The sequence below is a fragment of the Achroia grisella genome, unplaced genomic scaffold (assembly GCF_030625045.1).
Source record: "Achroia grisella isolate CSIRO2021 unplaced genomic scaffold, CSIRO_AGI_Agris_v1 utg512, whole genome shotgun sequence".
NCBI classification, from domain to species: Eukaryota; Metazoa; Arthropoda; class Insecta; order Lepidoptera; family Pyralidae; genus Achroia; species Achroia grisella.
Window position 1 is genome coordinate 3,936,735 of NW_026712906.1, and position 20,277 is coordinate 3,957,011.

Genomic DNA, 20,277 nt, shown 5'->3' on the forward strand with positions numbered 1-20,277 from the left:
TTTAGAAGTCAATAGGTATTTTATGGAAATAGGTAAAAATTTACAATAAGATACCAAAGGATATATTGGAATTACCCTTAAATAAATTCAAAACATCTGTTAAATCATATTTACTGAGCAGGGCCTATTACTAGTTGTTCAGGCACGGGATTTTCATTTAATGTTAGACATAGACACCTATATAAATACCTATACATTGTAAATAAACTGGCTTTTAAAAAGAGTTTCTTGTTAGTTCTTCTCAATTGGATCTATAAACCGAACTGGACGGTAGGGAAAAAAATAAAATTATACTATAAAACTTGACGTTCATAAGGGGCTAATATGTCCTACATGAATAAAATTATTTTTGAATTTGAATTTGAATTATATTATTGTGAAGTTTCATCAAAATCCGTTCAGTAGTTTTGCATGAAAGAGTAACAAAACGTCCATCCGTCCATACCCTCATATATTATATTATTATTATTACATTTTATTAATTTCGTATATATAATATAGTAAGATTAGTGCATGGCTTCCCTCTAGTGCCTATAACTTTGTAAGTTTTGTATATATAATACGAGCTTCCCACCCCGACTTCAAACGAGTGTACATGTATTGTATACATAAACCTTCCTCTTGAATCACTCTATTAAAAAATACTGCATCAAAATCCGTTGTATACTTTTAAAGATTTAAATATATATAGGGACGGACAGACAGCAACAGAGACTTTGTTTTATACCATGTAATGATTAATATACATCAATATATTTAGTAGAATCGTTGATTGTTTGTTTAGTAGAATTAGTGAAAATTATTTTTTTTCTATGATCATTATTTTGGGTTGTATTATAATACAAACGTGGATGGCAATACTTATTCATTCACTTGACTTGAATAGACACCTATATAAGTCTACAATACAACTAAATTGTTTTTTTTTTAAACAGTTAATTTTCTTGCCAGTTGAATTGGTATACTTAACTGGAAGAGAAAAAATATTAATACAAAAAACTTAACGTTCATAAGCGGCTAAAATGTCCTACATGAATAAATGATTTTTCATTAGATTTAATAGTTTTTCTCATATATCTATCATTACAGCTATTATTAAGCTTTTTATTATATTTCTAAAATTTCTTTTTGTCAGAAAATAGTTCATATTCTCTACGTACGTTGGCGTTATATAAAATTTTATCTTATAATAAACGGATTCCTTATAAAGCATATTACACTATGTGACTATTACAAGTTATCAGTACCTCCATAAAAGCGTCCAATAATTCCCAACATATTTATTCTTCATACAGTAAAACTCATAATAATCCATTACAATCTCATACAAACATATTTATATTGCTACCGTAGTGATCTAGCGGTTTAGCACACCTTACTTTCGATGGTCGCGCGTTCGATTTTTCACACGGTACAAATATTTGTATATATGAGTACGACTGTTTGTACTAATTAGGTTGTTTTCTATGTGTACGTAAATGTAGTTATTTACAAAATAATGTATTTATGTATTCACATCAGTTGTCTAGTACCAAAAACACAAGCTCTGCTTAGCTTAGGACTAGATGGAGCTATATGAAATGTACTGGGCTATTAATATCTTTACATAGTATAAAATAACTACGCCACGGATTTTAATGCAATTTTCAGCAATAGATAGAGAGTGATTCAAGAGGAAGGTTTATGTTTTTAGGTATATATGTACATCCGTGTGAAGCCAGGATGGGTAGCTACTATAAAATATAAAATTCTCGTGTCACAGGTTTCGTATTTTATACTCCGAAACGGCTTGACCGATTTTGATTAAATTTTTATTTTTTTTATAAATACATATTGAAAAATACATAGAACCCTAAATTTTCACCCTTCTATCACCAACCTCTATTTTTTAATAGCGATTTTAATTTATATGGAAAAACAACGTTTGCCGGGTCGGCTAGTTATTATATAAATAACGTGCTTTCGAGATTTAGTCACCAATGTAGTCCACCACTCCGTTACTGCATTAATAATTCTTCAGCTGTCTGTACTAGGAAGGTTAGGAAAGTACACAAGTACTTGAAAGTGCCCACACCTTACATATGTATTAACATAAAGTACCTTTCAAGTGTCGACCGGTCGTAGGCTTACGTTTTTCCGTGAAAAATTACATAATTGTTCATGTAAGAGTTGTAAAAGACCAGAGCATTTCACTATTTGCACATAAATTCATGTATTATTGGCACATAAAATATGAGAATTCTATAAAACAAGTCTGTACTAATCGAAGTAATGATCAATCACTATTGTAGGAGCCATAGCTGGACGTGAAAATATCCTTGTCCAAACATAGTTGTTTTAAAAAATATATAAATAACATTACTTAGTGCTGGATTTAATTCATTCAAGTGGTCCATAGATTGCTTCGGTTATTCAGTTTGATTTTTAAAAAAAGAATTTCAAATCACCTATCTGTTATTCGTAATAGACTTTATAAAGATGGAATGCGTGGAATCTAAGCCCGTGTTATTCTGATGTATAAGCTACGTTATTGTAAGGTTTCATTAGAATCCATTTAGTAGTTTTTGCATCAAACATCTTTCCATCCATTCTCACAAACTTTGCGTTTAAAATATTAGTAATATTGTTTAAAAATTTAGACTTAATTTTTTTTTGTTTTTCTGTTGTAATATTGTTATTGTAACGGATCGTTGGACTGTGTCTAAATAAAGAAAACACGTAGATTCGGGTAGTATTATGTATTATTGCAATGCAGATTACGAACTAGATAGATATACACAGATAATGTTTTCCAAGTTTATAATATTGAAATCACTGTCCTGCAAAACTTCTGTCCAGGTTTGTCTGCAGCGACGTAGTTCTCTCTTATCTACTAAGTAGATAGATATGTTACATACTAGTAAGACAAATGTATTAAAAAAACATGATGAAAGAATAGTCCTAAAATATAAATTTAAAAATAATAAAAAAAAAAAAAAGCGTTCGAAACGGTCGGTCCCCAAAATTATAAAATATGATAGTATTTTCTATTGCATTGTTTCTAGGCTAATAGGCAGTACAATTACTAAGACGACAAATATGTCAATACACGATGAAAACGTGATATGCCTAAAGCAATACACAATATTATTATGAATCACTCATACGTTTTTATGACTCAATACCAGGCCTCTACTCGTTAAGTTGAATCACTTTAATAAATTCCTTTGTGAGTGTGAATAGCGTAGCTTATTTTGTATCACAATTTACTATACCGTTACGTAATATATTTTATTATAACATCTGTATATTATATTATACAGATATTATAATAAAATACAAGATATTACGTATAATTGACACTTCTTGAAGATTGTTTATCGAATTGAAAAAGAATTAATATTTAATTGCCCATAATACTTACTCGGATACAAAACCTCCTTTTTAAGTTCTTTCAAAACGCCTGCCTATTTATTTTTTATCTGTGGCTCTATATCTTTTAAGGTATTTGGCGCCAAAAATATAAAGAAAATTGTAATAAAAATATCAAAGTTAACCTATTGCTCTGCACGTTCTAAATTCAATTCAATTCATAAATAATGAATATTTAAATTATTGATAGGTAATTAGTTAATAATAACGTACGTATCGGTTCCTTAGTTTCGGCTATTTTACTGCCAAAACAGAAACTGAATAGTTTATTATGCCAAAAACTGGTTGATATTTGGGTTATTAAAAATCATACATGAAGACTATTATGTATAGCCACGTAGTGTTCCAGAAACCTAAATAATTTGTCAAGTTATGTATACAAATTCACGGTATCCAATTTACGGAACCCGGTTGGTTACACAACTTAGGGTCAGCGAGGCATTATGTGCCACAACACATATGTGCCTACTGATCACCTTACTGTACCTAGTAATGTACCGTAGTGCTTTCATATTGCGTAAATATTTCGTGTGATATTTTCTCCTTGTCATTTCGTCGTTAAAAACAATGACGGCTCGTATGTCATACTCGAAAATGGGCGATGTTGTAGATACTAATCCGACTGTCTGTCTTAATCTAAACATAACTCAAAGGTGACTGACGTAGTGATCTATCAACGCACAGCCCAAACCACTGGACGGATCGGGCTGAAATTTGGCATGCAGGTAGATGTTATGACGTAGGTATCCGCTAAGAAAGGATTTTGATTAATTCTACTCCCAAGGGGATAAAATAAGGGATGATAGTTTGTACGAAACTTTGTCAATTTTAAACCGATCGGGTTGAGACTTTGCATGCATAATGCTACTATGATGTAGGCATCCCCTAAAATAGGATTTTGATAAATTCCACCCCTAAGAGGATAAATTAACGCAAGCGAAGCCGCGGGCAAAAGCTAGTACACACATATATCTATTGTAAATCTTTACATAGTACAAAACAAAGTTGCCACCGCTGTCTGTTGGCTTTTGTCTTTTAAATTATGCAACGGACTTTTATTCAGTTTTTAGTAGTAGATAGTGATTGAAGAGGATGGTTTGTATGTATAATACATTCGTGTAATATTATAAAACAAACCGGGTAATGCAATTATTTGTAATGTATCCGTGCGAAGCCGGGGCGGGTCATTAGTCAACTATAAATTAAATTACTCCTACATTCATCACTAAAGATCTATATATATGTATGTACTATATATATGTACTTTGTAGTATAGTCATTGTAGATATACGTATATTGATGAGACGTAGTAGTTTTAGGTTTAGCTAGAAACTAAGATGTGAACGTACCTATTACTTGCTGAGTTCAGGTCGTAACTAACCTTTCAAGGGACCGGAGAATGGGTTACATTTGCAATCACCGTGCGATGATGCACTTCGAAGTTCTAACAATTTAAATTTTATTCCATTTCAATTCTTTATACTTCGAATGCACTTGGAAATTCGAACTATTTAAATTCCAACAAATTTAATTTCAATTATTTATAAACTTCGAAAGTACTTCGAAATTAGAACAATTTAAATTTCAACAAATTCCATTATTTAAAAACTACGAATTCACTTGGAAATTCCAACTATTTAAATTTCAACAAATTCCATTTCAATTATTTATAAACTTCGAATGCACTTCGAAATTAGAACAATTTAAATTTCAAAAAATTCCATTATTTATAAATTACGAATGCACTTGGAAATTCCAACTATTTAAATTTCAACAAATTCCATTTCAATTATTTATAAACTTCGAATGCACTTCGAAATTAGAACAATTTAAATTTCAAAAAATTCCATTATTTATAAATTACGAATGCACTTGGAAATTCCAACTATTTAAATTTCAACAAATTCCATTTCAATTATTTATAAACTTCGAATGCACTTCGAAATTAGAACAATTTAAATTTCAAAAAATTCCATTATTTATAAATTACGAATGCACTTGGAAATTCCAACTATTTAAATTTCAACAAATTCCATTTCAATTCTTTATAAACGTCGAACGCACCTCGAAATTCTTAATAATAAATTTTTGGATAAGTCAAATATTGAGAATCTATTCTGTCAATTTTTTTATGTAACTAGAATGATAAACATGTTGATGGCCTGATTGATGCTAAGTGGCAACCTCTACCGTATCCAAGAATAGCATAAAGTGTATTATGTGACCCTTGGTAGCCTAGCAAACTTTCATCAGTATGATTGTTTGTACCTATGTCATATCTATGTATATTATGTATGTATTTACAAAAAAATCTAAGTATTTATATCAGTTGTCTACTACCCATAACACAAACTCTGCTTAACTTGGGACTAGATGGCGCTGTGTGAATTCTAAAAAGAAAATTACATCGTTGATATTATCTTGATTGGCTGACTTCAGCCTTGACCCACTTACAGGAACGATTGTGGATACTTACCTTTTTACCAACGGGCGTAAGAGACTCTTCTGTCATTAACAAAGTTGCTACTATAATATAAAGATTTATTATCCAGCCGTTTTCATGCAAATAACACTTTATTTTTTTATTGTTACTGCAATAAATAAAAAAAATAATAAAAAAAAGATGCCAAAAGGAAAAGTTTTTAATTCGGCGTTTTATTTCTAAGACATATGCTTTGTCTATACTCAAAAGTAATCGAAATTTGATGACATTTTTATAATAGATGACGAAAATATATATAATATAAGTTTTGTCTTATATATACTATATATATATATTCAAAAATGAAATATTTAGATCTCATCTATGATGTTGTTTAAAACAAATTGCTACAGTAATTATAAATTATTTTGCAATTATTTTTGTAATAAAATGTAACATTCAAAATATAAAACGTTTAATCGAGTAAGTAGTCTTCTTAATTATATTTAATATTAATACTAATTTTGGAATAGGGGTTAGAAATTAATTAAACACAAAAATTAATTTGTTTTATTTTACAATTTAAATTTCAATATTCCATGATCCATACTTCTTATAATGTTGAACTTCTCATACTGCCGTCAATACCTGAAACAAAAAATATACTATTTTAAAACATGAATAACAAAGATACTATAAAACATGTTTTTAGAATAACAAGTTGTTATCGGTGTTTTTACAAACAACTACTTTTTATGCTAGTTTAATATAAACTTTATTCAATATTTTTTTCTTAGATTTTATTATGTGAAACGAGGCAAAGGAAAATAATCTATAGGGCAGTCATCGTGTTCCTTATTTATGTCCTATATTTAACGCTCGAAACCCGTTAATATCGATAAGAATTTCTATGAGAAATATGAAATGTTTAGTGAGTGATTAATTTTTAGTTCAGTAGTTCAATGTGAATAAGGATGAATGTTCATATAAATAACGTAAATATAAATCTATATAGTTCTAAAAATAACATACAAACTAAAATATGCGGGCATAATAATGCCAAATATATAATAAAGAGTTACAAGTGACAGAATGACTCATCGAAATGATTTAATTTCACTAGATCGTGTAACGGAGAGCCAGTAAAACCGCGCGCAGCATCCCGCCAGAGAAAACAGCTTTCACTATGCGCGCGCACCTCTGTTTATCTATCGCTTATCTAACGTTTCGGTGGATTGCGCAATAATTATTATTGATTAGTTGATTTATAGGTTCAGTGCTCTACGATTTTTTTGTCATTTTGATAATTAAATAAAGAAAAATTATGATGTAAGTTATACAGTTCTCCATACGACCACCGATCGAGCCCCGTCCCATTTAAATCGGGTTCGAAATTGCGACGGCCTGAACCGAGGTTCGAGCCCCTAGTGGTGCCAGTAAAGTGTATCCGTCAGGCAGAAGTTGGCCTTCAGTCCTTCACTCGCCCCCTATATGGTCCCCCTTAAGTGATCGCCCAATTAATTTAAATCATAAGTTTGAACGGTTCTATTGTTAAAGACTATATACTTTTACGCATGTGTGTGTCAAATACATAAATGTATTTTTAACTATTTTGTGTATTTTTAGGCATAATTAATAAAACCTTAATATTCTATACTACTTATCTATATAAACTATAAGTGTGCGAAATTTAATACACCTTCGTCCACGCAGTTTTCGTTAATAGTGGAACAAAGTTTTTGCTTAATTTATTAATATATGTATAGATTTAAAATATTGTTTATATATAATTCAATAAATTTCGCACTTATCGTTTATATAGAGAAGTATCTCTACATAAACTAGAAGTGTGCGAGATTTCATACTCCTAGCTCCGGTCAATTTTTGTAAAAACGGGTACAAAGTTTTTGCTGTACGTATTAATATAGATATATACATATAGGGCTGATCTGCTCTAATCACTATGACTGATTTCCTCTTATTAATTGTTTAACCAGTTGGTTATATATTCAATATTTTTTCTATTTGAGTATTTAATTGAATTAGTGCTAATTGGTAGTTTGTATTCACACACTTAAACTTAAAAATGTAAAGTAATAATTTTTTAGAAGAGCAACACGCAAGTCTCTAGCTCGTTCTTTTTGTGATGAGACAGCTTTCCGAATGAGCGGAATGACTATTCAAAAGTGCTTCAATGTAAGTTATTTGAGTAAAAAAAAGATAACTTAACTTTGATTACGCGTCTCATACTTGTACAAGTAACGTCATAAGGATATTTAAAGAAATATGTGTGGGCGAGGCAGTTCATTGTGTGCATGCCTTACTCCGGAGTGCCTATTAAATGTCTTCTGTGGGCTGAAGGTTGCGCAATTGGTGTACTTCACTCATTGTTTGATTATCTTGTAGGTAGACTACGAATTGCAATGAAAATTGACATTATTTGCATAATCAATCCTTACTTTTAAATCCTAAGCAGTTTGCTTTGTAATTTGTGAATCGGTTGTAGGGTTTCGGTTTCGGATTAGGCAGTAAAATTACAGATCAAGTGGCAAGCCTTCTTTGTCTTTTGTAATAATAACGTAATGTACGTACTGCTATACATGTATATATAGGCTACGGTGACAACTTTAGATCAATCTATAGACGGAAATAGACGGGGTCTAAATCAAACGGGGATCGAAATTACAACCATTTGAGCCGAGGTTCGGACCCTAGCGATGCCATCAGAGTAAAGTCGTATCAGACAGGCGGGATTTGGTCATTAGCTGAATAAGTCCCTCCGCAGGTTTGGACTGCAATCTACACTTGGCCCATATTGTTTGATGAAGCTGTAAAGGCTTTATGAAGGCTAACTCCCGCCTATCCTTTACGACTACATAACTAAACGTATCAATAGGACGTGAAAATAGATTGTATCACGAGGACTGATCTTTTATCTGAAACGCAGACAAAGTAACGGGAAACGGCTAGTGTTTTATAAGCCAAGTCACGCCACATTATCAAGGAAACGTGACACTACAGTGCGTACCTGCGGAAGCGAAAACTAGTTAATGAATATTATTTTTACGTAATACAATATTCGACTATTGGTTTTTTACTTTCATTCCGTTGACGTCAAGAACACGTCTTACGTCAAGTTACATAAAATTAGTGACAATATTTCTTTAACGAATTTGTTTATTGAAGCTGAAAAAGTATTTCATCTTTACACACTATAAAACAAAACAGCGCCGCTATCTGTTCGCTTACCTCGGTGGTCTAGCGGTCTAGTCTACCGCTTTACGACCGATGGTCGCGGGTTCGATTCCTCGCACGGCACAAACATTTGTATTCATGAGTATGATTGTTTGTATCGGTCTGGGTATTTTATATGTATAATATGTATGTATTTACGAAAAAAAAATATATCTATGTATTTGTATCAGTTGTCTAGGACCCATAACACAAGCTTTAGCTAGCTTAACTTGGGTCTAGATGGCGCTGTGTGAATTGTCCTGAGATTATTATTATTATTATTATATTATTATATCTATTAAATTACGCAACGGATTTTAATGTATTTCTAAGCACTAGATAGAGTGTTTTAATACATATGTGTTATAGTATAGAACAAGCCGAGACATTCAAAGATTTGTAATGATTCACTGCGAAACCGGAATGGGTCGCCAGTTTTAATGTATAGTACACATATATATAACATTAAAACGTGTAATATGGTCAAAAACTTACTTATTTTAATATATCTACATTAATACTACAATAATGTTGAATTTTTCTGAAGGTTTTAAGTTATTTATTTATCTATACGTAAGTTTCTTGACCATTCATCTTGTTATGAGATTGAGTTCCGAATGAGTGGTAGAATTAAAAAATATAACTATTCAAAAGTGCTTATATTAAGTTTGTTTGAATAAATATTATTTCTATTTCTTAATATTATTATTCTTAGTATCGTATAAATATATATGTATATATCATTCCGAACTGACGGTAGATTTGACATATCTTAAGAGTCTGTAATAGACATACACGTATAACGATATTTTGAATTTCAATATAAATAATAAATTAAACGAAGACAAATGTGTCATTCCTAATTTGTTAAATAGAAAACCAATTAGAAAACCGGTTGGTCATTGCGTCACATTTTATGCAAGACAATTCAAGTTCAGAGCTGAACGGATCCGACAAGTGCGCAGTTTTGTCGAAAGTTATGTATTGACACAAAAATAAATATTAAGTTGTTATTTATAGTCTAAGACCTACCTACTAACATACTGACCTTCTAATAGAAATAATCGTTATTCAAATAAACCCAATACAAGCACTTTGGAATAGTCATATTTTTTTATTCTGTCACTCATTTAGAACGCAGACGCATCGCAATAAGAACGAGCAATAAACTTGGGGGTTGCTCTTTCGAATAGATGTTTTTTAAAATAAATAATTGCATAATAACAAGTAAGAGGCATGCGATAATCAACATAGTAACTGCTACGCATTGATTATTAGTGCAATCAGCTAAATATATAAATTTTGAATTTTTTTTTTTACAATTTCTTCAATTTTGTTTTATATCTAATATAGTGCTACTAACAACTTATGTCAAATATTATTTGGGTAATACCAAAGGCAGTGTTAATATCATTATATTAATACTTGAAGCAAAAATTTTGGACTCCTTTTTGCACGGACGGACGTGTATGAAATATCATACACTTCCAGTTTATGTAGTGAAGGAGTACAGAATGCATATACCAAACTTTTTTTGATTATACATAAAAATACATTAAATCATTATTTATCACACACACATAGAAGTAGTTTTTACCAATAGAAGCTTAATAATTTTCATATTTATAATTTAATTTAATTATGGTTGAATTTCGACTATTGGAAGACCACTTGTAAAAATAATTCAGTAATTAATAGACTTACTAGCTACTCGCCCCGGCTTTGCACGGGTGTACATGTATTATATACCTTCCTCTTGACTCACTCTATCTATTAAAAAAACCGCTTCAAAATCCGTAATTTTAAAGATTTAAGCATACATAGGGACGGACAGACAGTGACAGCGACTTTATTTTATACTATGTAATGATTTACATGATTTAATATTAAGTTATTAGATAAATTAATATTGGTATTTGAATTTTAAAATAATAATCTTTGGGATTAAATTCGTAACATCCATTTTCATTATTAAATATTAATTGATTAGATATTCGTATTCCAATTTTAAAATTTAAAATTAGAATTTGTGAAATCAATTTCGTAAACCTTTTTAAAATAGTCCAGGAACCACGCAACATATAAAAATAAAAAAAAATGTAAAAAAACGTTTCAAAAGGTTGGCATTATTTATTACGCTTACATTATTACAAAGATTATAAAAAAATATCTATTTGTAGATACCTATAAAAGGTACATTGATTTATACGGGCCTAAAAACCTAGTCGTACAACCTTGAACGCTAATCAGTACCTGTTATGGACTATTACCAAATGATTACTCAAAACGGTCAGGTGCCTAGTAATACCTTTTGTCAGTGGTTCTCAAACGGTGGTCCGCGGAACACTGGTGGTTCCTGGGAGTAATCGAATCACTTCGCGCGAAGTTATCTTGAAATCTTATTAATATTGTAAGAAAGTATGTGAGAATGGATGGATGTTCGTTACTCTTTCACGCAAAAACTACTGAACGTATTTTGATGAAACTTTACAATAATAGGTAGGTATAGCTATTATTGTAAAATACATATGAGAATAACACATAACACATAGATTATAAATTTCATGCGAGTGAAACCGGGGGCACAGATAGTAATAAATAAGTCACAAGTCAATATATAACAATAAAAATATAACATAACAAATCTTTTCTTTTACATTTACAATAATCCACAAACAGTTGCTGATTAATAGCAAGGTAGAAATCAAATGACGTCAAATGGACTCCTACCATTTAAAGGTTGAGAACCACTGGTTTATATACTTGTCGATTAATATAAATTCAGGCTGCCAACTAACTCAAGGCTGACCACGTGTACATTCCAAGTATGCTAGCTACGTGACGCTGTTAGACAAGTATGGGTATTTTGATAAACGGCACAGATACCTACAAGACTAAAATCACAATTAAAAAACTAGCACCACAGATACATTAATATTACATTACTACCACATACATATAAGGAATACAATTCATTTTCGGCCTCGGTGGTCTAGCGGTTCAGTACATCGTCTTACTTCCGATGGTCGCGGGTTCGATTCCTCGCACGGCACAAACATTTGTATTCATGGTCTAGGTGTTATCTATATGTATATAATATGTACGTATTTAGAAAAAAGAAATCTATGAATTTATCAGTTATGTAGTACCCATAACACAAGCTTTAGGTAGCTTAAATTGGGACAAGATGGCGCTGTGTGAATTGTCCTGAGATTATTATTATTAATAAGTTAATTTCTGCTCTTATGATAAGACTAAAATCACAATTAAAACACTAGCATGTAAAGATTACAATTCATTTTCTTGGATATCATAGAGTAACAGAGGAATAAAGCAAAAATATTGTAAATTGTAATTACTACTAGTAGCAAAGTAATTTCTGCTCTTATGAGGTACTATACCGAGCAGTAATACTAAGTAGTAAGCAGTAAGATGTTACGAAAATTATTTTCTATTATTATATTATTTATAGAGATATTTTACATAAAAATACAACTGAATTGAGATTTTTAGGAATAAAATGTATGAAAGTAATACCTGAACCACATGTATTTGTGTTCCTATTAAAAACACAATTCAATTGAGGCCTACTTTTTGAAAATTAAAATGTTTGAAAACAGTACCTGTACCACATGTGTGTTCCTATTAAAAAAAAAAGTTATGTTTAGATTATTCAGAATGTGTTGCAATAAGAAAAAAGATGATTTACAATGTCAAGAGCAAGCTTCTATATATTGGCCATGGAGGCATGATTGCGCTAACTTGTGTATAAATGATGTGTAAACACAATAAATGACATATTTTATAGTTTATTTCGACACAAGGACATTATCATTACGAGTACACCAGCTCATTCGATAAAGCACAGCAGCTGCACGGCCATGTCGTCGCATTGTATTGAATATTTAAGTTTTGCGCAACATTAGATGTTGCGCAAAATTCATACAGAGTATTTCATAGTAAAACCTCATATGTTTTTTTCTGAACGGGAAAAGATGTTTTATTTTATATTTTTTAAAGATGCCTGTTTTAATCGAGTGCACTTTTTTATTTTCAAACTTAGAATTTTATTACCTATACATACATATTCATTTTATATAACTTTTAGTCGTTATATTTACATTTATTTATCGTAGTCATTGAAATACTTCTATTAATACTTTGAAAATAAACAATGAAATGAAATAGGATGTTATATATTTTAATTACCATTCATGGCAAAGATAACCTCGATGATAATTATAACATTTAAAAAAGGAACATACTAATCATTAAAAAACAAGCGAAAATCTGCTATATTTCGTACCAAGAGACACGGAAATCATGCCTACAGGAAGGGATTTGTATATACAAATGAAATATAATATTATTAACCACATTATGTGAAAACCATTATTCGTATATGGTATAGATACCATAGAGTTTTTTTTCCCATATTCGTCCATCTCCTTTTCAGTGATGGAACAGGCAAAGATCCTTAGACCGTACAGCCTAGTCTACGTTTATACTTCCTCATATTTGATACCATAGAGTATAATGTCTGGATACTTTATTTTTACTATATGTATTGCATACTTTCGGACGTCACATTCTGTTGTTCTTGGTATCTGGTACCTATATCGTTTATGATTAACCCTGCATGTATTTACAACATTAAACCGGTTTATTGCCAGCACAGTTCCCATTAGATAATTACTCAACACCGTTACGTAATTTTTCTTTGTTGTATTTCCACATAAAATAAGCATGTGCGTGCAATAAAATAAATTATTTTATTAAAACGTATAACACGAACTTGTAAAATGTAATTGTAAAAAGACGATTATTTTTCAGGACTACCTAGGGGACTAATTCTAGGATAGATTTCACTTAGCTGGGTCACTAGAGCCTAGAGTTTAGACTATCAACTGAACTGACGATAGCTTTGACATATCATAGGAGTCAATAATAGACCTACATGAATGAGTGGTAGAATAAAAAAATATGTGACTATTCAATAGTGTTCATATTAAGTTTATTTGAATAAAGATAATTTATATTTCAAAGAATAAAGATTTAGATTTCATTATGTTCACCAATGTCTCTGACTACTCAATATGTGATTGCATTCGTGAAGTTATATTAGAGTTCTAACATTATGTAAATTATACACAGTTCGCTGTAATGTTTTTTGTCAAAAAGTATACAAGTTCAATACTTACAAAAAATCTATTCAATTTCGTAATGTTACTTTATTAATGTTAAAACCCGGAACAGTTCAAGTTGGTGGTCAATTGAATTTAACGAGTATTTAATTAACTGTAACGTCAATTTTCAAGTACTTGCATACACAAGGGCATCCAGTTAAATTTAACTGATTCAACTTCCGTTACTATGACGAATTAAACGTGATGTAGTGATAAATATCTTTTTTTATACCGGTTACAATTTATACTTTGATTATTTATTTATAGCTAAGAATAAGAGGCATAATTATGTCATGTGGACAGTAACAATTTTTACTTTTAAATACGTTTAAATTATTATGCGTAGCTATATTTGCGAACTGTATAGCTAAACTTGCATCTGTAACTCGCAATATCAGTATATAAAAAATCCAAATTCCACAGCCCTAATATCGACTCTTGTGGCAATAACAAAGGAAACCTACTTATTTAGAATACGAAAGAATTCCACGTCTGTTCTATACAAATTGGCGAAGTGATACTTTTACATACAAATGATTAAAATAACATCCAAATGTTACTATTACAGAAAAAAAGAAATAAAAACCTTGTAATACAGAGTATAATAAATGAATAATCATCAGAAAATACCGAGTATCGCGTGTTTTATACAACAACAGATGTGGTCATATTATTAATGAATTCCTTACAAGTTCAGCAGTGGAAGAGACTTGATCGCCTTGAATATAAATGCCGATGTTATCCTTAAGACTACCTATATATGTGTATATCTACGTATCACTTTATGAATACATGTATTTGTTTTAGTTTAAATTTATTACTAGTATTTACATAACCTAATTGTACAACTAAGAACCTAAAATTAAAAAGCTTAAAAAAATATATAATGACTAAAATATATTATTAAAAGGGTCCCTTTAGGCAACGTTCCGAAGATACTGGCAGCGTTCGCTCTTTAGTTTGTCTGTTTTAGTTATATTTATATAATATTAATTCCTGTTAAGAAAAATACATATAATTTTATGTATATAAAATACATAAAATTATAGAATTTCTCTTTATCTATTGGTTTCTATGAAACTTAATCAACTTATTTACCATATTATGATTGGTAAAAATCCTATGTATTTATTGGTAATCGTGATAAAAAATATATTTCTAAAAACATTTCAAATTTGAAAAAATTTATATATATATAAATATATATATGAATGTGAACATTTGAAAAGGTAGAGAAAGATATATAAAGAGATGGACGGACTGTGTGACAGATAATAAGGCTAGAGACTAGCCTCTAGGCTAGTTTATTGCAATGTGGTAAACAAATTTGCCTAGCCCATACGATAAGGTAACAGAGGATCCGAGTATGATCGGACGATTATATACCAATAATTAATAAAATATAAAAATATCTATATTTTTTTTTACATTTAATGGGTTTGCGCTTGGTAATTAATGGTAGTATAGGTAATAAATTAACTTAAAAATAAATGCTTCTAAATTTTTTTGCTTTCTAATTACTGTTATCATTTCAGCTTCGTTGTATAAGTGTTGACGATACAAACAAATGATTTATCTATCTATCTATCTACTAGTACAAGCCCGCATTTAAATGTGTAGGTAACTTAGATACCTCCGACTGGCAAATCTCGAAATAGTAGTGATTCACTTTGTTTTACATAAAATTATGTTGCTTTACAGTTTAATTCTCAGGAATGCAACGCATGAAAGAGAGATCTATATATATGTATACATAGTAATATACGGTATTTTCTATGTATACATATATGTGTAATAAACACAAAAATACCAAATCAAAGTCAAGTTGAAAACCTATCTTTCGAAATACAAATTTTATTTATTCTAAAAAATTCTTTCTAGAAAGTTTATATTTCGTAAGTTTTTAAATTACTACAATAACCATAGACTAGGTAGGTACAGAAACTACTTCCAATCCATAAAAGGCAAAGGTATACGCTACATTCATCCGAGATCCAGATTCTTTTGATTATTTTTTTGCCACATCGTTACCTTACTATGCGTAATGTGACTTTGGAAATTGCATTCAACGTGCCGATTTCTAAGCAATTAAGTAATTAGGTGTCTATTCGTAATAGCTGTTTAGTTTTTTTATCTATTTCTATGTCCTTTCTCGTAACTGACTTCGTGGGATTTATTACTCGTAAACTAGAAATGTGCAATACCTGTTTTTTTATTTTTTGTTTGATCAGAATTACGTTGATATTGTGTACTTAGCATAATGCAACTATATTTTACTGGCAACATTATATATTTCTATAAGATTTGGCATATCCACAATTAGTTTTTAGTTATTGTAATTGGTTTTATTTTTAGAATTACATCCGATTTTTGTCTTCGTATACTGACTAACCTTTATAATAACGTATGATTTTGTATTGAACCGTGTATGATTACTACAAGATTATATAGATAATTATTCAACTGTTTATACAAACTTAACTACTTAATCCTTACATAGTATAAAACAAAATCTCCACTGCTGTCTGTACTCTTAGATATTATTAATTACTTGATTCAAAAACAAGAAAACCGAAAAATATTTGTAATGCATCCATGCGAAGTTGGGGCGGGTCAATAGTATAATATATATATTCATTGCCAAATTATATAAACAGCAGTTAAGTACTGCTTATTATTTATATTTTAAATACATTTTAAAATATGCCTGTATACCAACGGGTATATTTAACTAGTTTGGTTTCTAAAGCCACAAAACCATAAAATTATGCAAAAAAATGTGAAATGATAATTATACATTATACATTAATTAAACAAAGAGAGAAATTCTGAATTTAAAATGCAAAAGTGAGCGAAAGTTGCAATTAAATAAGTATTAATAAAATTAATAACATACTTATGTGGAATTTATTAAAGTGTTCAATTCCTTGAACATGTACAATAAATAAAAAGCAAGAGTAAATTTCTACGTTTTATATACGTAGGTACGATATATATATATATAAAATTCTCGTGTTACAGTAGAATAGAATAGAAAATCATTTATTCAAATAAACTTACATTACAACACTTTTGAATAGTCATCACATTTTTTTCAATCTACCGCAGTAAGTTGCCATACGTCCCGAAACGGGTAAACTGATTTAGATGATTTTATATGTTCAGTCGGTCGGTCAGTTGGTCTGAGAATAGGCTAAGTTATTTTAATAAATTAAACAATTATTTTATGATTCGACATTAAAAATACATAGAACTCAATTAATTATTTACACTTTTGCCCTTCCACTATTAATTCCTATTTTTTAATAGCGATACTAGTTTGAATGGCACAACAACGTTCGCCAGAACTGCTATTTTTATTTTATAGTTATAATATATTTTTAATAATATATATGTTATAACTACTATTAGGTATTAGGAGCAGGATTATTATTTATTGTGGAGTACATAGGCTTTCTAGTTTCGATATTTTGTCTCGAATTTGTCTGTAATAATCTTATCTAATAAAGTCCGTAAAATTGTAAAGATGTATATATAATTTACTGTATTTTTATATACATATATGTACATGTATAGTATAATAGTACGTGTGCTCAATATTATATTAATATATATGTATATAATATATTCAAAATTTAATACAGTACGTTAAAAAGTACAGATTTTATTTTATACTAGCTGAGCCGCGTAACTTCGTCTGTATCACACTTAACAATATATTTCGCTCAATTTACAAAATATCTAAAATAAATTATAGCCTATGTGTTATTCTGACGTATAAGCTATATTACTGTAAAGTTTCAACAAAACCCGTTCAGTAGTTTTTACGTAAAAGAGTAACAAACATCCATCCATACTCACAAACTTTCGCGTTTATAATATTAGTAAGATAATAGAACAACTCACTCTCTTATTCGTGTTTTGTGTCATTTACATTTGCATGTGAAACCAACATTTAAATTAATAATTATTATCTAACTCAATTACAAATTCAAATCAGTTTTTACGTAATTATTACACAATACTATCCGGACATTGGTGATAAAAATCTATGGATAAAGAATAAATTAATTTGGAGTCAAAAATAGTATTCATAAATAACAATATTTATTGTATTGATATATGCAATAATACTTATGAACATTATAGTTTAACAATAATCATGAATTTATTTACCTATTATGTTTATATTTAAATAATATTCATAATAACATCACACTTTATTACGCACAGTGAAATATTTACAAATAAATTACTTAACAATAACTCTTGAAGCAAAATTAAATGTTAATCAGAGAGCATGCTGAACTTAAATCTACAAATAAACATATTCAAGTACTTAATCAATTTAAGAAACGTATAAATATTAAATAAATTATAGTAAAACTATTTTTTCTAACGCTATTTCATATACAGAACATACTTTCATATGTAGAGCTTACAAGAAATCGCTCTAGTAACCAAAACAATATACTAAAACTTATTTTTCTAAAACTATTTCATAAGCAGAATTTATTATCATATGTAGAGCTCACATAAATTGCCGTAGTTACATTATATTAAAAAATGGTTATTTCTTATATTATACTTTTTAATTAATAATAAGTAGTTAATATTAATAATATAAATATATATCCATATTATTAAAGGCGCTAGATTTATTTTTACTATATTTTAATTGTCAGTTCCGTGAACAACATTCCTAAATTATTACTAATCAACAAGATTCAATAAAGTTAATTTAAATAAAATTAATATTTATAATAATCACATATAAATATTTTATAAACGATCATACCAAATTTTACAATTTATTATAATATTCATGATTTTATAGGTGTATTAGATTTTATACCATAATTAAAACCTTACTTAATAATGTTCAAGTTATATGAAATATTCATTTCATATAACTTATATATACAAAGATTACACATTAAAAATATTATTATATATAGAACTATTGTAATTTGTTCTAGATTCTTTTTTGTAAATTAATATTTTACATTGTATAGAAAATAAAATTATGAATAGAAAAAATAATATATGTATTCGTTTTCTCATTCCTTTAATTGAGATGTATTGTGTATAATGATATATGTATATAATTTAAACATAGCTATATATTTTAATTTGTTTAATTTTTATAATAATATTTTATACTATTCCGGTTGTATTCCATTGGTACGATAACTGTTTACGATCATATAAGCTACTGCTTATTTTACTTTTATAAATAGATATGTATTTACAGATAATTAAAAAGTTTTACTAACCGTCATTTTCCTTCCACAGAGCTTGAAAGAACGTCGAAATCAGCTACTCCGGCGGAACAAAGCCACCAGCTCTCCAGACGCCACAGAGTCTAACACGGATCCCGTTAGCACAGATGCCACCACAACCAAGTACACGCGAAGAACGAAGTCCAAATTCAAGTACCAAAGTAGTAGAAAAGAGGAAAATGCCGACGAGGACCAGAGACAAATAGAACAGCGGCCATCTTTGAATGGCGGCGCGCGGCGCAGTGAGCTACCCAAGCGAAACTACTCGCGCCGGCGGCCTGGTGGGGCGAACGGTGAGTCCGGTTTCCTATACAAAGCACTGAATATGACTTTTTGCGGTTACGAATTTGTTTACAGGTCATTTACTATGGAAAGCTGCGTAGAAAACGTAGTAAGGGCGGTTTTGCAAGTATCAAGGTGGAAGTCGTGAATGAAAAGAGAATGGGTGACGGTACACCTATTGCTGTGTTCGTGATAGATACATAACTGTATGTACTCGCAAAATAGCTGATTGGCATGACACGGAGTTTTGATATTATCATATTTACCTTTGTTGAGTTGTATTACGCATTAGGTATAGAAGTTCAGCCAAGGTACATTAGACGGCCTCGGTGGTTTACTGGTTTAGCATACCGCCTTACTTCTGATGGTCGCAGGTTTGATTCATAGCACGGTACATTTGTAATCATGAGTAAGATTGTTTATATCAATCTGCGTGTTTTCTATATATAGTTACAAAAAA

General features: G+C 29.8%; 1 protein-coding gene across 1 annotated transcript in view; it reads left to right on the forward strand.

Moving 5' to 3' along the window:
* LOC131846831 (mucin-2) overlaps positions 1–20,277 on the forward strand; it is a 155,188-nt gene that overhangs the window by 105,747 nt on the left and 29,164 nt on the right. The window contains exon 20 of the mRNA XM_059196250.1: positions 19,549–19,828. Within this exon, the coding sequence (XP_059052233.1) occupies positions 19,549–19,828 (280 nt within the window). The remainder of the gene's footprint in view (positions 1–19,548; positions 19,829–20,277) is intronic.